Below are 25961 nucleotides of genomic sequence, written 5' to 3' on the forward strand. Positions count from 1 at the left end.
GCTCACTGCCAGGGAGGATGCTTTGAAATCACAACTAGGAGTTCAAATTACAAAATCCCTTTGTATAAAATCCGTATGTACCAAGGTCCTTAATATGTTCTTATCTCGTCACCTAGTATTTCTACTACCACTGTAAGTACTGAAAAATTTTATGCATGAAGCTTTTCATAGTTAAAATTTCTAGTGAAGAAACCTAAATGTTTAACAGTGGAGGACTAAGTATACAATGGCACATACACTAAATGGAATACAACGCAGTCCTTAAAAATGATATTTTGAGGATATTATAATAACCATGGATATTCTTAAAAATAATTAAGAAAATCAGGACATAAAACAAATAAAAACAACACATGGTGGGGGGTGGGGAAGACTGGAATGGAATATACCACAATAGTAAGACAAATTTCTCTAAACAATAAAATAACATATAATTTTTTTTCATTTTGTGTGTTTTTTAAGATTTTCTAGATCAAGCCTGCAACATTTTTTAAATAAAAAATTCAGGAGGAAAAAATACATAAACTTTATAAGGCATTGCTTTGATCAGACAATATTTACTTGACGAATGAAGGGTCTGCATTCCTTTTCCCGCTCCAGACCATCACTGAAACTTAATTTAACACATAGGCTTATTGTAAATTTGAAGTTATATTGCGTTAGTCATTTATTACCACCTAGCAAATGATCCCGAAACTCAGCAGTTTAACTCAACATTTATTAGCTCACAGTTTCTATGATCAGGAATCTGGAAGGGACTTAGCAAAGTGGCTCTGGCCCAGGGTCTCTCACGAGATTGTGGTCCAGGCAGCGGCCAGGTCCGCCTGCACCTGCACTTGCTCAGGTGGCTGCTGGCAGAGGCTCAGTTCCTTGCCACATGGGCCCATGGCCATATGTACCCCAGACCATCTTTTTTTGGACAAACATTATTTCAGAACTATTTTATCTCCATTTCTAAAAGATCTTCAATTTTATTTAGTTCTCTGCACATCTATACCCACCCACCTGGCCAGTATGTTATGCTAAAGTTTGGTAAGCTATAAAGCACAAATACAGAAGACAGAGGCTATTTAAAGGAGTCCTTTGTACATCAGATAAGCCTTTTTGTAAATAATTGTAAATAATTACTCCTTAATTCATCTGTATAGTAAATTGAGGTTTTTGCATATCAGATTCTTTAAGAAGCTCCCTGAAGGATCTCGGGGTTCCTTTGTCTTGTTTTGACTTGTTTGAAAGTCTTTTTTTTTTTTTTAAGAATAATCCTGGTTGCTCCTGAAGGAAGCTGATGGTGGTGTAGTTAACTTCAGGCGTCTGAAAGGATTCAGGTCTAGCTCTAGAACTAACTAAGCATTAAGTTGTGTGGTCCTGAATGGTGTCTGCGGCCTCTCTGGGCCGGCGGGCTCACCTGTGAAACCCCAGGGTTTGGGCCAGAAGCACTAGTCGTTTCCAATTCTAGATGGCTCTGAATGGAATGACCAGGCACCCCACAGGGGTGGTCTCATCTTAAACTATGCTGAGTTTCAGTCATTGTCACCAGTCTTTCCCATGTGTAATTTTCACACACAGAACAAACAAGTGTGGCACACCCCAGTACTGCCCCTAATCACAGTGTCCTTCCTTTCAGATGTGGGCTATTCAAGGCATTGAGAACGTACCCGAAGATATCCTGGATAAAAGCTATTCACTGTGTGATATTTTTTTAAAACTCACTTTATGCTCTACAGAGGTGCCAGCTATTTCTATTGATACTATGTATAATTTATTAATCTGGAGAATTTTAAAGAATTTATGTAATTTAAAAGTAACAGATATTATTGTACATAGTTGTATTTTGTAGTTTCTTCTGTAAATATGTATTTTTTCATAATGTTTAATATTAAGCCTTATATAATGCTATTTTCCACACTAAAGTGCTCATGGGTCATTCTGCATAGGTGCAACCTGTATGAGGGACTGCTGTACGAGGGGGTGGGGTGGCCGTAGAGGCGATCCCTGGGACCTTGCTTTTTAGCGGTTTTGATACTCACTGGACAGGACAAAGGGTGGGGCTGGAGAGAGCGTGTAGTGTGCTGGCTTCGCCGCTTGCAGCCTTGTGAATCCTGGGCTCCAAAGGTGATCCGAACGCTGCTTGGACAAATAGGACAGTCATAGAAGGGATTGGGAGGAGGAGGAAGGGACTGAGCAGCACGAAAGCTGAAGGAGGTGGTTGATCCTGAAGCAGTTCCTCTCTCCCCTTTCTCCTGCCAGGGGGCCTTGCCCTGGGGACTGGGGCGGGTCCAGGCTGCAGGGTGGAGGGTGGCGGTAGGGAGGGGTGTAGACAGAAGTGGTGCATTCCTTACATCAAGAAGAATGCCATCTGGAATCCTGACTGGAAATATAGTCAACATGCAAAGCACCATCCACAGTGACAAGAGATGATGTCACCACATCATGGTGTGGAGGGCACATGCCCTGACGGTAAAGGATGTGCCGGTGGAGGTGCGCACACTGGTCTTTGTCTCATTTCCAGTGGGCTGCACTCCTGGAAAAGTCAAAATCATGCTGGTCATGCTGGTTTTTCCATCAGGAGAAGACTGTAGTGGCAGATTATACTCTCGATCAAAGGACACAACGCCAACATTTTTATAGGAATGTTCACAAAGATCACATACAATTAATTTAAAAATAAAAAAAAGAAAGCTCAGTGGTGCTTAGCATAAAATTTTCCAAAAGATCCTTTTAGTAAATCATTGAGGTCAAAAGTCACTGCATGTTCTACTAAGTTTATCTTCAGGATTTGTGCCTATTTTGACTACAGTAAATTCCAGTGAGTCAAAAAGTGGGCATTGCCCTCATCGAGGTCCAGTCCCAAGCGTCTTCCCGAGGAAAATTAGGAAGACATCTGTATGGAATTCTCATGGCTACCTGAGAAATGAGCCAGGAATATCAGCCTTTTCCTCGATACAAATTTCTGTGTAATAAACTAAGAATTAGAGATCAAGTTTGGTGATCTCATAGCTTCATTTGCAAAGTATATGTTTTTGCTGCATACCATCAAGTTCCATAAGTACTATAATGGGTACAACTGGCATAGTAATTAAAAATCATTAAATATATCTAAAATAGTTATTTATAGTTATGGAAAGCCACACCCAAACCAGGAAAGTTTCCAGGTTTATCTGAGATTTATAAAAACAGGAAAAAAACTTTATAGGAGTGAATATGAAGAGTACTAAGAGGATTCTGGGTCTCCATGGTTTCACTGTGATCAGCACCTTCGTGAAATGACAGTGTTAGCCTTTGATTCTGTTTTGGGGACTAGGTGGGTATTCTAAAAATGAAAAAGAACAACATGTATGTAAGTGTGGCAGCCATACCAACAGGGAGGAAATATAGGTCAGAGACTTATGGCATGTGGTGTCTCTTTGGAATAACTTTCCCTACATTGAAAGGTAAAAGCAAGAGGAAAAATAAGCAAAATTCTAGACTAATGTTGCTCAACACAAAACACATGAATCCATAGAAAGACAAATTCATTTTGGCTTTCCATTCATTTGGAGAACTTTCACTGAGTGCCTGCAACCTGCTAGGCAGTGTCTAGAAACTACATGTTTCTGCTGACATAAAGAATGCTTCACAATAACAAAGTTAGGGTTCCTGTAACTATTTTCAGTTAAGCCTGAAGGGGGGCCTCAGGGAGACAGCGAGATAGCTGAGCCGGGCCAGGGCAGCGGGCAGCCTGCCCCTGGCCACACTGGCAAGCGCCCGTGCTGCTTCCATAGCAAACCACTGTGTCTAGAAAAGAAACCGATTCACTGCACAAAGGAAAACTTGAAACTGTAGAAACCTGCAAACCTGTAGCAGTCAATAACACTCACACACCCCAGTGTATCTGGGGTGGAGTCAGAGTTGTGGAAATGGACATGACAAAGGAAAACTTTATGTTCTTTTGGTCTAATCCAGGAAATACTTATTCTTACCCTCCACCTAATTTTAAATTTCCTTAGCAACAATTATTTCACTAACTTCCCTCCTGCCACCACCAAAGACTAAATACATAATCTAGTTTATCTATTAAATTTAGGAAGGGGAAAAACAGGTTTCCTTGACATTCAGCTCAATTGGCTGTATTTTAATTTAATTCCATCATGGGTTGTGTCTCGGTAAACACTCCATTTCCTGTCCTGCTGGGCATCCGGACTGTGCACCTGTGTGGTGCACTTTAATCATCCACCTTCAAAGTGCTTTGGAGTTATCAAATCTTGAGAGAGGCCCGTCTTGCATCTTAATAATTATTTATCCAGGTTCTTTAACTCCTTTAATCTCTACTCATTAAGTCAATTTTGTCTTATCATTCAGTTGTTCTCTGGATAGCAGCCAATTTTTCAGCCCAAAATCAGATTTTTTAAAGACTCATCTCGCTATCTGGGCCTGCACACATTTGTCCTGAGTAATTTAATGTTCCTTAGAGATTATGAGGTCCTATTTTTTACTGTTTGCCCCCTGCTTCCTTTTGAATATGTTTGCTTTCCCATTCTGTTCATGTTATTTTCTGTTCATTTTATCTCTTCGTAACTCATTAGTATTTTGTAGTCTTTTCAGGCTCCATCCAATACCACTTATAAATGCTAAAATGACCACAGCACAGACATTTGGGGGCCAGTTTTATTTGGGAGGATCTTTAATTAATTTTTCATTATTTCTTGGAAGACAACCCCAAATGACATGTGAAAGTAATGTAAAACTACTAAGCAGGTGTCCAGCAATACAAAAATAGACCTCATATGTTAATACTTCACCATCTGATTCTCTTGCCTTAGTGTTTCAGGAAGCAGCTCTTTATTCTTCTTACCTTTTGCAAGGAGATTAACTACTATATATTAAATCCGCATTCACTCGACTTTCTGGGTGTTTGAGGTTGGAATCCTGAAACCATAACCTGCCAGATCTGACAGGGAGCAGTAGGGTCTGAGCCCCAACTCTGGAGTCCTCCAAACTCAGGTTCACACACATGAGCCAGAGCGAACTTGACCTAGTGAAAAATAACAGGTAATAAGCTGCTTGTTTGAGGTAGTGGTTCAAGAACTTGCCAGGTTCCTTTTCACTGAGGAAATGAAAGCAATGATCAGCAGAAGCAGAGTGGCAAGAAGTCGGCTGTGAGCAAGCCCTCAACCCTACCTCATTTTGGAAGAGAAAGAGCAGAAAAGGCTATTCTCAGCCGGCCTTCCCTGAGCTTCTGAGTATTCTTAACCCAAGATTTCAAATCATGTCAGGTATCCAAAGAATGTTTTACGTAAAAGGAAAATCTGTAAACAGTGACTGCCAAAAACAAGTGACATGATGCAAAGAAAGGGAAGTATTTGAAAAGATCTAACCAGACATCATCGAGAAGAGAAAACAGCAGCTCTTCTGTGTGTCCAGGCTGTTGTTTGGAAACCTCCGGCGTCTCTGTTAGGACCTGTTATCCTTTGGAGAATTAATTCACTTTGATTGCATTGGCCAGATGATTTACCTGATCAAACTATTGAATAGATTCCTTTAACTTTGTAAATTGACCAGGTGTTGGACTAAATTGATTGACTTTGAAATTCTGAACACATTAGTTTAGATTTGTGGAGTGGGTGAGGCCTTTGAAAATGTTTGGCCCTTTTAGTTAATATTAAAATGCAGGGTCTCATTTAATGCAGCCATAACAGCACAAAACTGTTCTGTTCTAAAAATGTCTCTAGCAATGGAAATATTTCTGACTCAAAGAATACTCTTCACTTGTAGGGAGGCTTCCTAAGAATAAATATATGCAATATGATAAGAAGGCATTTTGTTGTTTTAAAAGTTGTCTATATAGATACATTCATAAAATAAGGAAATTGTTGGTGAATGTTCCTAAAATGGAGATTTGGGTAATGGAAATAAAAGAAATCTGTTAACAGATTTACCAAAGATTATTTTTATAACTTACATGCCAATGTACATGATCTTATATTAGATATGAAAATAAGTTGTTCAAAATTGTGAACAATGTCCGACAAATGTAATGTGTCCTTTCTAGAATATTCACAAGAAAGGTTAGTTATGGCTGTTTTCTGCCTTAAGTAATTTCTTTTAAGAAATACTATTTTCACCCTAAGAGTTAACTTCCTGTCATGTTAGAGATGTTGTATTTTAATAGCTGAGTAAGTAGGTAAGCATCTCCACAAGAAAGGAACATATGCAGTTGTTTGTGGCTTTAGGAGTTTGTAGCAGAGTTGGACAGCATTCCATCTGCAAGCTAGAGGCAGAGTCTGCACTGGCCTGCATGCACTTTCCTGGTCGGCCATGCTGACAACCAGATGCACCAATATTCTTGACTGGAGAGTTCTTGATCTCCGGTCTTCCAGAGGGACTCATCAGCTTTATCAATTCTGCAAGGACAAGGACAAAATCTTTCATCTCTCCTCCTACCTTGTAGAAATTAGTAAGCAGCTCACAGATATAGAACATATACTAGTTGAGTGGAAATTGCTCCTGGCCCAATACTTTGGATGGTAAGTGGTCGGTATCTAGTAACACTACTGCCCATGGAGGTCCATCTGACTGTTCCTTGGTTTGTGTGAAGCTTAAATAAATAAGGTAAATAAATCCAGTAACTGAACTTATTGTGTTCTATAATACAGCACTTTTATGGTTTTAATATCATGTATGCTTTCTCTGCAAATCTGGTTATTTAAAATGGCAGTAGATGATTCTATTTTTTCATACTATCGTGCCTCCCCCACAATGTTGTGTTTCTAACCAATGCGATTTGAACAAAGAATTTCATTAGTATTTCTATTTAAATTATGTATTTGCTTAATATATTTTCATATTTGTAACTGTGGTAAAAAATTCTATATGGTATCTTACAAACCTTCTCAGTAGTACAGGAATAAAACCGCTGTTTATTCAAGGAAAGGGTCCTGTCTTCTGTTCACTTGTTCCTCATTTATCAATTTCTACCATCCTTCTGCTCAGGAGAAAGGTCAAATTGACTGTTTTTAAATGAGAAAAATTTTCTAGGTCATTATTGTAAAGAACACGGTTGTCAACCTTTATTCCTGGGAGTGCTGAGTTGGTTACCTAGGGTTTTTATGTACACAGAATAGACTCTCAGGTCAACTGTCTCCAACTGAATTTTTGGTTTTAGTTCTTCAGTTCATTAGTAGCCAAACTGTCATCTATTACTCACAGCACTGCTGTATTCTCAGGGGCACTGCCCCCGCCAATCACCGTGAGCCCTTCACCGGCACTCACACCCTGGTGGGCAGCGTGACATTCTGTAAAGAGCTGCTGTGCCGACTTCCGGGAGTATTATTTTGCCCTTTTGCCTTTTTCATATTTCAGTCGAAAAATCACTATCCTTCACAACTTTAGTACGTCATTTTCTACAACTTACAGATATATTTATTTTTTTAATGTACAATAATAGATTTACATAATAAATCAAAGCAATCTTTTTCAACAGTTTCTGAATTCAAGTAATTAGGTTAACAAGATAATTTGACCTATGAGGCTAGACTTTTTTTTTCCAAAGTAGCTGTTTGTTTCATAGAATTTCCTCTTCAAGAAAAAGAGTCCTGGCCAGGTAGCTCAGCTGGTTAGAGTGTCCTTCTGACATACCAAGATTGTGGGTTTGATCCCCGGTCAGGGCTCATACAAGAACTAACCAGTGAATACATACATAAGTGGGGAAAAAAAGCCATCTCTCTCTCTCTCCCTCTCCCTCTCTCTCTCTCTCCTGTTCCTCTCTCTAAAATCAATAAAAAAATTTAAATAAATTACTGCAATTTGAAGTAATCACTTAGTAATTTTGCTGATACATCCTTCACAATCGTAAAATGTTAGAGCTGGCAGGGCCACTGCGGGGATGAACAATGAAAAAAACCAAAGCCCAAGAGTAAAAGTACTGTAGCACAATAGGACAGTGTTGGAATTGCACCTGGTCTTCCTGTTATTCACCAGAAGGACCTGTCTGCATCTAAACATAGACAAATATGAAAGCTGCTCAGAAGCCAGTGAGTGCAATGGCCATCTCCAACCCAGAGACAGAACCTTCAGTAGAACTTTCAGCATGTGGTGTGATTATGGTATTCCTCTTATTTTTGCATCTTGCATGTCTGGAGACGTGCATCTGTTAAGCAAATATCAGAGTGACTCTTAGAGTCAGACCTTAGCAAAAGTCATCACAATGTTAAAGGTGACATATTATTGAATAGAACAGGAGAGAACATGATTTTCCAATATAATACTATTATAAAATATTATTAAAGTTAATTAAACCAAACCACCTAAAATCCAGAAGAGGTTCTACAACTGGATTTTGAAAAAATTGACAATGCATTTGATATTGACAGTAAAAAGAGCTTTCATAATTGAAGGGTAAAACCTAACTGGCAAAATTCCGGCTGGAGTAATAGAGAAAACCATTCAGGAAGAGTTAGTTCTGCGTAGGAATTAACAAACACTTACTACCTCAACAAAGTCACACTCACTAAAATATCTCCCCAACCCAGTATCTCCCAAGGAAAATGTTATTGATACTGTTATTGTAGAGAATGGTTGATCTGAGGAGAACTTAGGTAGAGCTTTTTTTTCCTGCGGTTTATTGTAATGATGCAAGAACCTCTAGGTAAATTATGTTAAGTTAATTTACTTTCCTCTGCTTTGGAGTTCTTGACCCCCTAAAATAATTTTGCCTTATTTTAGTCTTTAAGAAAGAGCTAGCAATGAAATATGTTCCCTGTCTCTGCCACCCTGCTGCAAGCCTTTGGTGGCCAAGAAGTTGCTATGTCCTACAGCTTGCCAAGGAGCTGAGGCCAAAAACAATAATAGCAGAAATCAACAACAAAACACTGGCAATACAACTATAGAAACAAAGGGAATTAAGAGTGGCAAAACTCAAAAGCCAGGGAACATTCCTGAATTCAACTTCAATCAGAAAATACTATTAAAGACATACAAATTCAAATTTTAAGCCATATTTCATTCCTAAAGAACTTTCCAATGACCCTAACCCAGTCTTCACCCAAGCAGTAGACATTTCTTCCCCATTCATGACAGATGGCTAGGGAAGGGGACAATGGTCTACTTGTAAGAATGTGTCAGCAATAAATAAAGCTGAGCTGTGACAGAAGAGGAATGAAATGAAGGACCCTGCTTTGGTGGAAGACAGTGAGGAGAAGACAGTAGGGGAATAAAAATTAAAGTTGAGAGCTAGAATCTGCAGGAGCTGTGGAGAGTCTCAGACACCGTGCAGTAGCAGACGTGCAAATTTAACCTCAGAGGAAGACATAAAGAGCTCTAAAGGGTGCTGCATGTTTAAACCTGCATAAAGGGCTATACAGATGGGTGCTGCATGCTTAACCTCTAGGATGGTCACTAAAAGTTGTAATAGTTGGCATCTCTGGGCCACACTGCAAAAAGAAGAGTTGCCTTGGGCCACACATTAACTACATTATGACACGTAATCACACCCAAAAAATCTCATAATGTTTTAAGAAATTTATGATTTTGTGTTGGGCTATGTTCCCAGCCATCCTGGGCTGCATATAGCCCATGGGCCACAGGTTAGACACCCCTGGTTTAGACAGTGCTTTTTACTTTTGAAGAGCATTCAAGGCTATCGTCTCTTTGCGTGCCTTCAACTGCTGTACAGTGCAGATCAGCGAATGCCCCTGCTGCAGATATGGAAGTAGAGGCACAGAGAAGACCAACGCAGTGCCCAAAACTCAGCAGAAGAATAGGAACAGGAGCTAATGCATGTTAAGTGCTGCGTACTAAAGGTTCAATATATTACATCTAATTTAGTCCCTCACACACCCTGGTTATTAGACTTACGCAGAGATATGAAAACCAAAGCTCAAAGAAACAAGTAGTTTGCCAAAGTCCACACAGTGCCAAAGCTCAGCTTCTAATCCTTCTGAACTCAAAATGTGACTGCATAACCTCCATGCCAGACATTTTTTAATTTAAAGTTTATTTTTTATTATACCAGAAGCCTAAAAAAATATGGAAGTGAACTCCCTCGACCTCTGAGACTCTCGCTGGCCAGGTCCCTAACTCATCTTCCTCCCCATCATTACTTCTGCATCTGTAGAGACATTTTTCATTGCCCGTGGCATATTATATTAAAATTATTCATTCTGATTTTCATACTAGACTGTGAGCTGACTGAGAACAGGTTCTCCAAGACACCAAGCACACAAACTGGAGACTGACTCCAGATATTGTGATGATAATACAGTAATATATAATACTAACAGACACAGTGCCTGACGTCATTCATTGCATTGTAACATATTTTCATCGACTCAGTCCTTCCCAAACCACAATCCTCATCTTAGAAACTGTGAGATGGGAAACTGAGACCTAAGAGGTCACAGCCAATAAATGTCAGAGCTAGGATTCAACCGCAGGCAATCTGACGTCAGAGCAGGCATGCTCAAGCACGGGTCAGGGTCCTCGGCTTGAGCACGTACCAGGTGCCAGAATCACCTGGAGAGCTTGCTATTAAAACATAGACTCTGGGCCCTGTGCACAGAGTTTCTAGATCGGTAGATTTGTACTATGCTCTGCTGCTTTAAAAAAATAACGAAGCAAAATTTTAAAAGTTATTTTATCAAACTCTTTGATGGCGATTTAATCAAATTAAGTATGTAACCATATTTCAGAATGTAAGTTAGCGCCTTTTTCAAAGGAAACAACTTTAAACAGGGCTTTGTAAAGACTTGAGTTCTCACTTGTAAGTGATCTTTTTTCTCTGGGAGATCTGAGTCGGACAGATCTGGGTTCAGAAACCCCTCTGACAAGCTCGCTATTTGCACCTACTTTACAGTGAGGAAACAGGTCCAGTGAAATAAATAACCTGCTGAAGTTGCTGACTCATCCCCTCCAGAACATCTCTCCTAAGAATAGGCTGAGCTCAGGACAAAACATCCCCTGATCAGCTATCTGATTCCTCCACCACCAGCTCAGCCCACTTCCCCACAGCCTGTTCACTTGAGCCTGTTTATTCCTCTCCAGGAAAGAGCAGCCCCTTTCTGCCTGATCTCTGAGATCTCTGAGATCTCAAGGCTGGAGCACTGCCCCCTTGCAGTGGTTCCCTTACCCCCATAAACATCAACCCCCCCACCATCCTGGTTGCAATCATCCTTTCATATAAAGTCTCTCCTCACCTAAATCTGGGTTTCTTTTGTATTTGCTACAAGTTGGGGTTTTGCTTGCAAATGCATGTAATTTGTCACCTACATGGAATACCAGATATACACTCAGGCATAATCCAGAACCAGCATCTTCAAACAATAACTGATCCCCCTGAATTACAATTAACAGGAGCTTTGAGGTGCCTAATTTTACAACTAGTGACTTTCTGGGATGTAACTGCATCATGGTCTGCCATGAAAACCCAGAGTAAATTTTCCCAAGAATGTTGCAGATCCCCACAGAGCGAGCTCCTCTGAGGGTGTACATTAGACAGGCTGGTTTCATGCTCGTAAATCTGAGGACTGATGCAGCTTCCTGAAGCTGATTATACAGAAAGCCTATCTGGGTTAAGAGGCCATATCTTGAAGCTGATCTTTTCCAAGCAGTTCTGGGATGCTTGAATCTGCTCTGCACCTCTGTTGTCCTCACCAAGTGCTTGATGGAATATTGAGAACGGCACCCCATTCCACATTCAGGCACCTCTGAGAGATAGTGCTTCCTTTGCTGATGTCAATATTCTCTGCCTACACCTTTCACCTGCTGACCCATTCATAATGACCCCCAGACTGTGACCTTACTTGGGAACGGGGTCGCTGCAGTGTAATTAGCTAAGAAGAGGTCCCCCAACCATCCTGGGAAACAGGGCAGGCGGGTGACACACAGTGCTCGTAAGGCTCCACCCCACCTTTGTGCACTTCAAATATCTTCTGCCAAAATGGGATTTATAACTCATAAAATTTAAGCAGTACTTTTTGAGTTTTAAAAAAAGTGAGGTAATAGTTTTCTTATATTGACAAATTGGCTGTTCCTACAAAATGAGTCATTTGAAGTGGAACATTAATTTAATTAAGCAACCTGGTCCACACCACTCTGAGAGAAGTGCTATTACTCCATCCCTACACAGATCATCTCAAAACAGTCCTGACACTCGGTTAGAGCAGTAGTAGTTGAGGCCTCCTTCTTCCTTCCCCACCCCGGCTCTCAGATCCTGCAGGGAATAATGCCCCTTTGGAGGGACACTCAACGTGAGAGTCTACTGGGCCCCCTTATCCCACCCATCCAGAGAGGGGAAAGTGTTGCCCCAATCTGAGATTCAGCGGGACCCCTGATCAGAGACGGGGTCTTTGTGGGGAGAAGGCGGTGGGAGACCGCGTGTTCAGGTTGGAAATAGCCCACGTGGCCAATAAGAACTGTCATGGTTAGGAGGCAGAGCCAGAAACACACACTACGCTCTCCCAGCGGTGTTTTACCGCTGCCCACGAGAGCTAAATGTTCGCTTTTCCGACTCAGTTGTTAAACACAGCCATTATTAAAAGATATAAACTTACAACTTCATAAATTTTATGAAAAACATCGGTACTAAATACAACTCATCACTTCCTAATTATTGTACCACATTTACAATAATGTCTGCTCCTGAGGTTGCTTCTCTACTCATCTGCATGGGTGGAAGGGCCACACGGCAGTGTGTTACCGCGCATCTCTTCCCGACTCCGAGTTGGCCGAGGTCACACTGATGCCTTGAAATCAGCCACAGTGGTAGATTTGCCCCACGGAAACCAGCAAACGCTGTGAGTGAGGGCACCCCTCCCATCCCTCTCTGCGTGTCCAACATTTACCAGCACACAACTTCCCATCAGCAAACCTTTCCGCCTCACACCCTGAAACATACACAAACACTGCACCCCGCTCACCCATCAAGGAGTGCCGTCACCCACCTCGTCATTTCATCCAATAACGGCAAAGGGCACGGTAAATATCTTTGAAGGGTTTTTTTCCTCTCGCCTAAGCACTTTTATTTTGACTTGGAAGATTTTATTCACACATTCATACTTCATCTGTTTCCTCTTTAAATTTCAGAGTAGATTTGAATTTTATAACACGGAATTGGCATTTTAGATGTGCTCTCTCAGAAAGGAGAATGTTAAGAACGGATGCAGGTACTGCAGTGTATGGGGCGTCTCTGGGTCTCTGAGGTAGGAGGCGTTTTGGAAAACCTCCTCTGATGTCCCTCTTCCTACGTGACCTTTTACATCCGCGGTACTGGGGCCCTGCAATTACACCAAGGTTTGTTCTAGACTCCCAATGTATGAATCTGATAACCTAAGATTCCCCTCCTTTGACACAAGCCCACCCAAAATGCTTTTAAGAGGTGTTAACTTTGTTCATTTGGGGAAAGTGGCAGAAAAGGAAATCTCAATTATTAGGGGCAACTATTTTTCACATTTTGTTATTAAAACCAAATGTCACTGAACAGAGGCCCTCCACTCCATCAGTGCTCCCAAAGAAAAAGTCACCTTAAGGGGACTAAGGAGGACAAATGTGAAGAATTGAATTCTCCCCTCAGCTTGCTGGTGGGACTAAAGGGGAACCAAGCAAAGGTGTTGGAAGGGAGGAAGAGGAGCACACGGTTCCCGTCAGCCACTCCAGATGAGAAACCAGGGATGATCTAGGAACTGGATCTCTTGAATCTCTGATCTCTGAATCCAGACACAATTAGTCTGGAGTTCCAAGACTGCCAGAGGCCCAGGAAAGGAGAGACTGGGGAGTCAGCAAGTTACAATATAGCTCACATTCATCGAACACCTGTATGGTGCCAGGAACACCTGTATGGTGCCAGGAACAATATAAGCATTTTGCATATATTATTTTTCCATGCATTATCTTACCAATTACTATAACTAAAAGGCCCAGAGGAGTAAATACTCTTCTCAAAGTGCCTTTACACACTTCCAAGAAAGAGATTTAGACAATCTGGTTAATAATAGTAAATCAGCTTTAAAGAAGGCAAATACTGCTTCAGGGATCCAACAAGATGAATTTTGTGGAAGATCCCAGATAAAAGTGTTGGGCAAATAAAGCTGAGTTGATTAAATTTATGGCACCAAGGGATACTGTCTTGACAGTCTGGGAAGTCTCTTAGAGAGAGTAAGGAAAGATAGCTGCAGGGTTTCAGGATTTGAACTCAAGTATTTCCAAGGCTATCTTTTTAAGGTGCAAAACTTACTGGGACTAAGCCAAGTTCATAAGATAATGGTTGAGAATTAGTGAAGTGGTGAGGTCAAGGTCATGAGGTAAATCCTGATTAAATGTTGTCCTTAGTAAATGAGCTTCCCCCCTCACCCCCACCCCCTATTCTGGAGCAAATCCCTGGTATTTTGTAATAGAGTCTTTGAACTTCTCTGGCGCATTGGCCCCCTAGGGCATTGTGGAAACAGGTTCTAATCAGTTGCCCATTTGTCATCAAGGCCAGGTTTATTTCCTTCGACCCTCCTGCTATCCTTTCTGTGTGACGTTCTACCTCCTTAAAAAACACTAGAACACTTAATCTGACCATTTTCCTTTGTTTTATTTCCTTCAGAGATCAATCAATATCCTTAGTTATTTCCAAAACACTCCTCACCTCTTGCCACAGTTGAGAAATCCTGGTGAATACAATGAGTTCTGCCTCCTGGGTGACTTGGGCTCCCAGATCAGTATTCTAGGAGTGACTTGAGATCTGTTTTGACAGGTCTGGCCTGATAATTGCCTGTTTTTATCTTCAGGTGTGACCCATCAACAAACAAGGTTAACTCTGGGTATTCTGGACGAGTTTCTAATATAGTTGCTCCAGACCCTGGGCCGTTCTTGGACAGAGGTTAGAAAGTCCTGAGGTCCCCCTCTGGTAGAAGAAGGAAAGCAGCAGGATTTAATGCATTGCTAACAGGGGAGGAAATGTGCAAGGGAGAGAGTAATAGAACTGCATGAGAGGTAAGGCTACCTGCTAAGAATACAGTGTCTTTTCGGTGAGCAATAATCATGAGGGTCCACAGTGGGAGCGAGATCCTAGTTAGCAGGAGCCTGCACTAATTCAGTTGCAGTTATGAGTTACCTTGAGACTAGGAAGGTGAACGTTAGCCACCAGATCAAGAGAAAAGCTGTAGCAACTTTTTCTCTGATAAATACCACACAACCAAGTCAAAACACCAAGGGCTTGTTCAGATTGTTTATGTATGAATAGGTAGAAAGTTTTAAGATACCTAAGTTGACCCAGGGTAAGAAGATGTTAAAAAGCTCATTTTAAATCACAAAAATGTCAGCTCATGTTTAGTTTCCCAAGGAAGAGTTTTGATCACTGATAGCTTGGTTCAATCACAAAAAGGCATGGGAATTTTATCTTTTTCAAAAAGTTGACTTGAGAGAGAGGCAGATAACAGTTTGTTGTTCCACTCACTTATGCATTCATTGGTTGATTCTTATATGTGCCCTGACTGGAGATTGAACCCACAACGTTGGTGTATTAGGACGATGCTCTAACCAACTGAGCTACTGGCCAGGACCACAGTCATGAGGACTTTAAAATAGTCGGGAACTAACTGCCTGCAGTAGCTAAGACCCAGCATCCTCCTGAGTCCAAAGTGTCTGAATGACTGGCCTGGGGAATTTTCAAATGACCTTTGGTCTGTTCAAAGTGGAAGGTTTACATACTTGGGGCAAATCTTGTTCTCAATGATAAAATTTGCTTTGACAAAATTATAACATTCCTTCTAACTTAAAGTTCTTTCTGAGTTAAAACTGTTAAGAAGATAGATGAAACCAAGAAAGGTAAACTTATTTTTAAAAATTAATAAGAGGCCATCTAAATATTGTATAAAACTTTAGAATTTCAGGGAAATTTCAGGTCTATAATTTCAGGGACTTGTGACAAAAAATGTAGGAGGTCACTTCATTAAAATTTGCTGAAGCAGGCCCTGACTGGCGTAGCTCAGTGGATTGAGTGCGGGCTGCAAACCAGTGTTGCAGGTTCGATTCCCAGTCAGGGTACATGCATGGGTTGCAGGCCATGGCCCCAAGAAACTGCACATTGATGTTTCTCTCTCTCTTTCTTTCTCCTTCCCTTCCCTCTCTAAAAAATAAATAAATAAAATCTTTTTTAAAAAAAGACTTTTTTAAAAAAAATGTGCTGAAGCATAACTGGCGAGGCATATAGTTGACTTTCCCAGGAAGGCACGAGCAGGATTAAGGATCTCAATGTAACCTAGGAACTACCAGAAAAAGCACAGCACAGATGTGTGAGTCTAGATAGAATGTGTGGCCCCATGATGAAAGAGTATTTAGGTTTGATATCGAAGGGAAGTACAGACAGCTAGTTCATTTTTGACCCTGAGGTCCTGAACAAATTTCCGTCCCCACCCATGGTGTTCCTTAACTAGGGAGACAGAAGTACAAGGACTGCTGCAGTTATGATGTGTTTTTTTTTTTAAATTAGGCTTTGAACTCTTGGTTTTAGTCCTTTATCTACTATTTTTAGAGGTTACTGTGCAACCTTGAATAGTGTTTGAATGTGTCAACATGAACCTTGATGTATTCAGTCCAAAAAATTCTCCAGTGTAGGTAGAATTTTCAGTCCATAAGGAGTCTGATACATCATGAAGATCTTTAATGTGGGTTTGATTTAGGCACAAGAACACCCATAAATTAGCTTCCAAATTAATTTTAGCCTGAGTTTGAATAAGGGAGTATTTGGGGCTCTCAATAAAGAGGTCTTCAGAGGAGCATTAAATCTTTTTTTTTTTATTTGAGAAAGAAGGGGAGAGAAAGAGAGAAAGATTTTTTGTCCCACTTATTTATGCATTCATTGGTTGTTTCTTATATGTGCCCTTACCAGGGATCAAACCTGCAACTTTGGTGTATCAGAATGACACTCTAACCAACTAAGCTGCCAGCTAGGGCCACATTAACCTCACACACTCTTTTGCACAATAGATCCCTCCAAATTAAGTTAGCAGGCACTAGTATGAAAGAATGTTCCTTGGTTAAAGTCCAAGGGTGAAAGTTATGGGCTGGGATCTGGAAAGTGCCTCGAGATTAGTAGAGCTGCCTAACACAGAAATATTTTGTTGAACCTAAGGGAGAAGTGATATTGAAATGGGGTGCAGAGCAAGGGCCCCCAAATTATAGGAGAGATCCCCCACGGCCAATGGTTGGGAGATGGGGGAAGAGAGAAGTGACGATACGGTGTTTAAGATACTGTGCAGCACTATGGCAAGTCTTTCCTGAAGGGAGGCTGTGCTGGCACCCAGTGAAAGGTCTACGTGACTTTCAGAAAGTATAGTGTCGAGTATGAGGTCATGTAGGAAACTCCAGGTGAGCATTAAAAATAAGGGTGAGTAGCCAAGAACAGAGGCAGCCATGAGGGTGCAGCCATGCAATTGGAAAGTTGTAGAAGGCCCTCCATCTGCATCCACCATGAGATCTGGTGTGCAAGGAGTTGCCACGTGGTTTTGGATTAAGACCTGGAGTAAGAAAGAGGAGACCCGCTTGGAAACCTACCTGGAGAACACAGCAGCACGGCTGATGGTGCTGGGAATTACAGGCATCTGCTCAACCAAGCATGGATTTGTGGGAGATGCCTGGAAGGCTCAACTCCGACCGGAAATGCTGAGCCGTGGACTTTTGCTTTTCTGGAAGATGGTACCTTTGACTGGCATATTCTGAACCTGGCCTACTTTGGCAAAAGAAGGCAGGACTGTGTATTTTGAGATGTTTTAAAGGAAGTGGGGTTTAACAGCAGAATTATGCCATTATTCTGAATCTGTATAATCTTTAAATAAACAACACCTTTCCTTTTGCACTAAACTCTTGCATCCAGAGTCACGCTTCTTGTCAGCAAGCAATCGAACCCCACAGTTATTCCAGAACAACATAGTTGGGGTTCTGTAACAATATAACAGTGCCAGGTTTTAAGGTTGGTATTGTAGTGGCTACTATCAAGAAAACCTACACCCTGGCTGGTGTGGTTCAGAGGATTGAGCACTGGCCTGCGAACCAAAGGGTCACCCTTTCGATTCCCACTCAGGGCACGTGCCTGGGTTGCAGGCCAGGTCCCCAGTAGGGGGTGTGGGAGAGGTAACCACACACTGACATTTTTCTCCCCCTCTTTCTTGCTCCCTTCTCCTCTGTCTATAAATAAAATTTTAAAAAATATAAACCATGTTTTAAAAAAATTTGCAAAGCTGTCATTAAATGCATAAAGAAATTTCAGCTTGTGAATTTAGGAGTAAATGGCTAAGTGGGTACTTGTTTCCCCCTCAGAGCACCTTTACTGTTCACTCACTGTTTTTTCCCTTTCAGTTTGTGAACTAGCACAGTTGTTTTCCCGTATCTTTTCTTCTAACATCTACCTGCATTTTATCAAGAGTTTCCCTCCTTTGTTGCTTCTAGCAGTTTTATTGTGAGGCCATTAGTTTAAGTCGTAGGATGGGGTAACTCTCTCAAAAGTTTTCTTAAGGTGTTAAAGACCTGGCAATGCAGCTAATTCTAATTTTAGGCTTTGTTTGCATGTTAAATCCCCTACTTCTGACTTAAGGTCATTCACAAAAAGTGAGGAAAGAGCAAGAGTCCCATATACTTCAGTATTTGCTCTTGAAAGCTATCTAAAGTTATTGTAAAGTCTCTTCCTGAAGCCCCCAGTGACTTCTTCTGGGAGACTCTTCGTGCCAATCAAAAAATGCAGACAATTGGCTTTGCTCACCTTTTTGTTCAAAGTGCCTGTCAAATGAACAATGGTGTTTTCATCAAACACTTCCCATTGTGATTCTGCTGGACTCCTGCTTCTGATATTTATTCCACTAACCCTAACCCATGCACTTATCTAAAAGGCCAAATTTCACCAACAATAATTTAAAATTACAGCTAAGTCATTTCCTGATTCCTGACTTTTAGAAATTGTATAATAGGTTTGCTCTTTTAAGTTGCTAAATTATAGGGATATATAAATACAGTGACTTTTCTACTGTTTACTTATTTAAAGGGTAGCACATGATATTTAAACACAAAAACAGTAGCCTATCTCTATTCTAAGTTTTCATTTTAAGGCCCAAATTGCAAAATGTATTTGTTTATTCATTACACTGTTTCCAAGATTAACTACGTCCTAGATATATGATAAAGGGTTAGATGCACACAGAAAACACTTAGCTAGAGTTAGTTGGGCCCTGGCTGGGTGGCTCAGTTGCTAGGAGCATTGTCCTGTACACCAAAATCTTGCAAATTGTATTCCCGGTCAGGGCATATCCCTGGGTTGTGGGTTTGATCAATCTCTGGCCAGGGTGCATATGGCAGGCAACTGATCAATGTTTCTCTCTCTCCCTTCCTCACTCTCTAAAATCAATTTAAAAAATAAAATAGCAATTTTTAAAATGTATTAGTTGGGGATTATTATATTTTTTGTCATTATGTGCAAAAAGATCAAAAGATTTGTTTCTTGCTTCATTAAGACAGGGAGTAAGGATTAGTAGATTAACTACCATAAACCAAATGGTACAATCTTACATTGAATGCTAAATTCTGAAAATAATAGAGGTATGTACAAATTGCTGTGGGATCACAGAGAAAGAAGTGATTGATTTTGCAGAAGGGATGGAGGGAGGTGGGGTCTTGCGGGTGAGGTTACATTTCCTAAGACAGGTAAGGAGATAGGAAACAACACACACAGAGGACATAATGGACCCAGGGAGCGCCCATTCGTTCTTTTATCCGGTCAATAAATACTTATCACCTTCAGGTGTCAGGCACCGTGCCAGTGGTGAAAAAGTTCCACCCAAACTCTTCTACCTGCATGGATCTTATCATCTAATAGGAGAGATAAATAGATGTGTTTATGGACAAGTAAACAAACAAATCTATAAATATAAGCAGCAACGGGCACTACAAAGGAAGAAAGAAGGGAGCAAAAGAAGAAAGTGACAGGAGCTATCTACTTCCATAAGATGGTCTGGGAAGGCTTCTAGAGTCAGTATTTAAGCTCAGAACTAATGGAAAAGAAAGGGAAGAGACGCATCCATGGTGAGAAGAGAGGCCCAGCCATGGACAGGACCACATACACACAGGCCCTGAGAGCAGTACAGTGTGTCTGGACTCCAGGGCATGTGGCAGGAATGTTGAGCTATGAGCAAAAGGTAGTTCAATGGCCCTGGCCAGGTGGCTTAGTTGGTCGGAGCATTGTCCCACACACCAAAATGTTGTGGTGTCGATTCCCAGTCAGGGCACATACCAGGGTTGCAGGTTTGATACCTGGTTGGGGTGCATACAAGAGGCAACTGATTAATGTTTCTCTCTCACATCAGTGTCTTTCTCTCTCTCTCTCAAATTAGTAAACACATCCTCAGTGAGAATTAAAAGATAAAATAAAATGATAGATGGTTTGGTATAGTTCAGTAATTTGTCAGAAGAGCAAACTACCTGAGCCAGTAAATGGTTCCCCATCCATGTTGCCTCATAACATTTGCCCCATTATGTACTCTGTCACTCTGTTATCTGCCCATCACTAAGCTTCATATGAAAACCTAGGATTGCGTCAGAGCTACTGCAGTACACATCCAGAGCACGGAGCAGGTGAGGACCACAGACCACAGACCTGGGCGTCACCAGCTGAGCCCATTCAGAGAAAGGCAGTGGAGATGATATCTTTGTTATAACACGAATCTGAACTATGTGGCTTTGGCATTGTAGCCAGGCAGCCAGCAGTGAGGAAACATATTGCAGGATGGAAAACGACACACCCTTGTTACGCTTTGATTAACTATGAGGTAAACCTGTCACCAGCCACAACCTGGAGGGTAGACCTGTAGCAATGGGGAAGGTGGGTGGAAAAAACCAGAGTGATGATGGCATTGGCTGCTCTTGGCTGTTTTTTGGTAAAGGATGATGAAAAATAGTTGAGGTGAGATAAGAACTACCAGGAGCTTACAAGTACATAACACAGCCTGGTTTGTGTCTGTGCCCTGCAGCTCTACTGCTCCTGTCCTCCAAACAGGAGATGGTCATTCAGAGTCTATCTCAAGAGTCTCCTTAAGCATTACTGGTGAGATAATAGGGGTCAGCTCAGCAGAAAAAATAAGATAAAGGGTGTGGCTTCCCTACTTAAACTTATTGTTCCAGAGAGTTCGAGGTGGGCACCAATAAATTGAGGGATGGGGGCATGAGCCAAGCACAGAGTAATAAGATGCTGCAGGCTTAAGGTTGGGGCGTGGTACCCTTTGGCTGTGTTTACTTTTTTCATGAACTAACTGAAAGCTGATACAGCAGAAACCTACCATGATTTTGATGAACTTTTATCACCAATGTATGGGCACCCCTCAGATGGACTCCCCTACCCCATAATTTGGTTTGGATGTTTAGACCAAGAACCACACACACACACACACAGAGGGTATGAAAACGTTTATTATTCACATAATGAGACTTTCTGGGGAGAGCAGGGCAAGTCCCCAGGCAGATTCCCAAATGACTTGACTGGCTTGTCTTTTGTGGTCCTCAGGGTGTGAGGCTGGGGGGAGGGTTCCTGCACACAGGCCAGAGCATGTGCACCCTGAACTTCCCACCTGGGCCAAAGAGGGAGGCGCCTAGGCTGTATAACGAGCTTGCCCAGGTGAGATGAGGGGAAAGGAAAGGGGAATGATGAAACTTGAAAACTCTTAGCAAACATCAAAATGGAGTCGGCATCTTCATCACAGCCCAATGAATTATAATTCCGTCCTACAGAAGCCTATGTTTGTTCGATTCCTAAGGAAAGCTAGGTCTACAAGTCTGCACCAGCATCAAGGGCCTGTGAAAGCTGGGAAGCTGGAAGCTAACCCTAACCCTCCTCCGTTCCTCCAAGATTCGGATGTGGCTGTGAGTCTGACGAGCAAGCATGTCTGAAAAGTCGAACCATGGGCCACAGAGGGCAACGGGCAAGAGAGCTTCTCCCAGACAGCAGACGGCAAGGGACCTTTGTTAGCCTTGTTCAGTCTCCTCATGGCATGGGCCATGGATGGCTATATATCATTCCTTTCTTTTAGTTGAGTCTTCACTCTCACCTTTTTCATTTTAGTAATAGAAACTTTACCCTGGAGTTTTAGGAGGACATATATCCTTCCAGCTGGACATGTCTCAGCTTTCCTTGAAGCTGGGTATAGCTATGTAGTAAGTAGTTATGGACTGAGCAGAAGTGATGGCTAAAACTTCGTTAAAAGGAAATAGATTGCTCCCAACTTCCTCTCTTTTTATAGGCTGCACTGTGGATGTGCTCCTCTGAGCCAGCTTTGACCATTATTACCCTTGGGAGTGAGAGACCAACAGGTAGGTGAGTCCTGGGACCCCAGGTTACCTTGTGAAACACAGCTGCCCTACACTTCTCAGCTACTTCTGGGTAGTTACGTGAGGGCAGGAGAAACTGTCCTCTGTGAGCAACCATATTCTGGGCTCTTAGGTTTTTTTCTCATTTATCCAAAGAAAGAGAATTAAAATATCTCCTCACATACAAAAAAGAGAATTAAAATATTAAGTTAAGCTTCTTTCCCTTTTATGATCTTTAAAATGCCCTCCCCTTATTCCTTTCGATTTTATCTTTAATCAGACAATATGAATAGTCTCAAATTTAACTGGCTGTAATTTAACTACATGTGACCTCATGAATTCAGTGGGCTTCTCCTCTTTTCCAAAACCCAGCCTACAGAAAACAGTCACAATCAGTTATAATTCATTGGGCTGTGAAAACACTATAGAATGTATATTCTTTGGGCCTAAATATAGGCATTTTGTTAATATAAATGAAAGCTCAGATCTATACATAGTTATTTTCCCTTTTCCAACACTTGGTATATGTCCATGTGCTCTTTTTAGCTAGTCTCTGTAATCAATTAACCACAGATTATTGGATTAAGATAAATGAATAAAGTAGACTTCGGGTGCCACAAGGTGATACAAAGATGATAATTTTTTAATTCCCATTTTCCTATGGCTCGGCTTCAGAATGGTTTGCTGTGTTGCTAAGACAACAGGGATGCTGCCACAGAAAACTGGGACTGAAGTCAAGGCACTGGAGCTGCCTCAAAGGATGTCTTAAACAGTGTGTTCAAGGGCTGCTCCACAGTGCAACCTGTAACACTTGAACTAGAAAAAAATTATCATAGTCATTCAGCACCCTTCTACCAAAGACTATTAACTCTCTTAGTTACTTGCATTTTAAAGTCAACGAAACAGCCCTGGCCAGGGGGCTCAGTTGGCTGGAGCATTGTCCCATACACCAAGAGGCTGTAAGTTCCATTATCAGTCATTGCATGCATATACCTGGGTTGTAGGTTCGATTCCCAGTTGAGGTGTGTCCAGGAGACGATTGATGTTTCTCTCTCACATCCATGTTTTTTCCTCTCTCTTCACTCCTCTCCCTTCCTGTTTCTAAAAATCAATAAATGTATCCTAAGCCCTGGCTGGCGTAGCTCAGTGGATTGAGCGTGGGCTGGGAACCAAAGTGTCCCAGGTTTGATTCCCAGCCAGGGTACATTCCTGGGTTGCAGGCCATAACCCCCAGCAACCGCACATTGATGTTTCTCTCTCTCTCTCTCTATCTCCCTTCCTTCCCTCTCTTAAAAAATAAATAAATAAATAAATAAATAAATAAAATCTTTAAAAAAATCAATAACTGTATCCTTAGGTAAGGATTTAAAAATAATAAAATTAAGAAAACAGTAGTATGTGGATTAAAAATCAGGAAATTATCGTTCCACTAATGGGTGTTTCTTAGGACCCTGAGCAAATAACTGAGGGGAGCCTGTCTTTAAATTCTAATTTGCCTTTAATCTACTAGAAGAATGTCTGAAGAGTATTAGAAGAGTACTCTTAGTATTCTTCCATTAAATATATACATTTCATCCAAACTAAGATTTGATTTTACCTGGTAGATAAACAGGGTAGGTTTGATATTCACTGAGGCCTGTAATTGATAATTGGAATTTGAGTTTATGAACACACTCTAAGAGGTCTGGTCTCTTCAATGAACTTTTGATAAAGGCATAGGAAGCTCAGTGTGATGTGAGCTGGGTGACATCTCCAGGTTTGTCCAAGCACACTGAACAGCAGCAGCAACAATATTCTTGTTTTAATACTGGGAACATCAAGGCAAGGACAAAGAAAATCAAAATGCAACATTTGAACAGATCTTGAGTACGTTTTCTGATTTAAAAAAAAAAAGATGAAAACAGCATTTGACTGAGCTGAAAGGTGACCTTCACATCCTGTACATTCTATTGCACAAGGACAGAATCCACCCAAAATAAACATGAAGAGGTGAAGAAAGAAGGGCAGTGCTCTTAGAGCTAGGGCTTGGTTCGGAATCAGTCCTCTTAAATAACCTGGTGAAAAAGAAGGGGTAGGCAGAGGCCAGTGTTGGAGGGTATGTTTCCCAATCTTTGAGCATCCTGGGTTGAGGAGTCACACAAGTGACTGGAGACCAAGGGAACAGTGCTGTGTTCCTTTTTTAAGCAGGAGTCCAACAGCACTCTGGTCATGGGAAGTGGGGGGCACACAGTGGGGCCAAGACTTGTGCAGGAAGCCTCGTCCCCAAGTCAGAGCGTAGTCTGAATCAATGAAACCCAAAAGACCTTTATTTTGAACCCTGGTGTTTTAAGGATAAAAAAGGAAATAGAAAAGAACACAGACCACTCTCTTTTAATATTTTTAAATACCATAAATCATAATGATTTGTATACTACACTGTACAATTATATACTGCTACTTTCCAAAGAAAACTAACATTTGATTGGATTTTCTGAAACTTACTCCATACAGCTAAGAGCTTGACCCTTTAGCCATCCCTATGACACACAGAATAAAACCTATGAGGTTCCAAGTCTCCCACTTGTGCCTGTTGCTGCTGCCATGGAGGGAGGAGCCTCTCTGAGCCTCTCACAGCCCCTTCCATCTCCTGCGCCGGAAGCAGGCTCTGCAGGTAGATGTGTGCCGACGGGTGCAGCTTCTGTGCTTTGCTTTCCACGTGTTCACTCCCCTCTACGAGAACTTGCGCTTCTTCATGGCCTCTGCCTTGACTGCCAGGCTCTTGGCACAGATGGTCAGGACCACAATGAGAACGCCTACCACAAATGTCACCAGGGGCCAGAGGAAGCAGTGCAGGAGGACAATCTCATCATGTGTGCGATGCAGGAGCACATCATCCGGTCTGTGAACGGTCGAAAATAGAAAAGGAAGTGGTCAACAGCCTTGGTTTAGTATTGAAGACTCTTTACAATCTGGAGCCCAACTTACTTTCTGGCTCAAAGGGAATAACCATCATTGAAAGTGAAGATGGCCGTGGAGTAGGCAGAAGCTACTTTTCCTTTTTACCTGCTCCCAGAACCAAACCGGATTTACAGCAAAACCATAGAGCAACCAACCTGAATAACCAACTGAAGGGCAGATTATAATCAACTGAAGAGGAGTATTATAATCAAGGATTTACACAAAAAGCCATATTGAGACTGGTAGGAAGGGCAGAGACGTGAAAAGGGCTGGCCCCTGCACACACCTGCAGTGGCTGAGAAGCCAGAGGGATACCTTGGCTGTAAAAAGGCTCCCATGAGGAGCATGTAGTCTCAGCCCCGTGGTGGGATACCCAACCCAGAGCCAGGAAGAGGAGCCTATGTAGCATCTGGCTGTGAAAATCAGCCGGGCCTCTGTCCACCTGGAAGAGGAGGGAGTCTACTAGAAACCCAGGTGCTCTCTTAAAGGGCCAATGCACAGGATCTTGCTCTTGGACACTCATCTGGGAATCTGGCACCTCAGGTCAACTCAGACAAGAGGGAAGACAACTCAGGTCATACGAGAGTCATAAAGAGAAGATCTGAGTGGGATGGCCCCAAGGAGACCTATGGAGGGTCAGCCCCTGAGGCCCCTGTGCTGAGTCACTATCCCACGCTGCCCTCAGCCTGGGGAAGGCACTAAGCCAGGCCACCAACTACTGGTGACAT

At 41.8% G+C, this 25961-nt stretch overlaps 2 protein-coding genes across 3 annotated transcripts in view; one reads left to right on the top strand and one right to left on the bottom strand.

Annotated features, from left to right (window-relative positions):
* The window catches only part of PTPRB (protein tyrosine phosphatase receptor type B), a 106767-nt gene extending 99863 nt beyond the window's left edge, over nucleotides 1–6904 (top strand). For both annotated transcript variants that reach the window (XM_028532097.2, XM_036018682.1), the window contains one exon: nucleotides 1625–6904. In XM_028532097.2, coding sequence (XP_028387898.1) covers nucleotides 1625–1647 — 23 coding nt within the window. In that variant the 3' untranslated portion in view covers nucleotides 1648–6904. The remainder of the gene's footprint in view (nucleotides 1–1624) is intronic.
* A 14479-nt stretch (nucleotides 6905–21383) lies between these two features.
* Nucleotides 21384–25961, bottom strand: part of KCNMB4 (potassium calcium-activated channel subfamily M regulatory beta subunit 4) — a 57333-nt gene continuing 52755 nt past the window's right edge. The window contains exon 3 of the mRNA XM_028533155.2: nucleotides 21384–25174. Coding sequence (XP_028388956.1) covers nucleotides 25006–25174 — 169 coding nt within the window. The 3' untranslated portion in view covers nucleotides 21384–25005. The remainder of the gene's footprint in view (nucleotides 25175–25961) is intronic.

Source organism: Phyllostomus discolor, chromosome 2, assembly GCF_004126475.2.
Source record: "Phyllostomus discolor isolate MPI-MPIP mPhyDis1 chromosome 2, mPhyDis1.pri.v3, whole genome shotgun sequence".
Lineage (NCBI taxonomy): Eukaryota > Metazoa > Chordata > Mammalia > Chiroptera > Phyllostomidae > Phyllostomus > Phyllostomus discolor.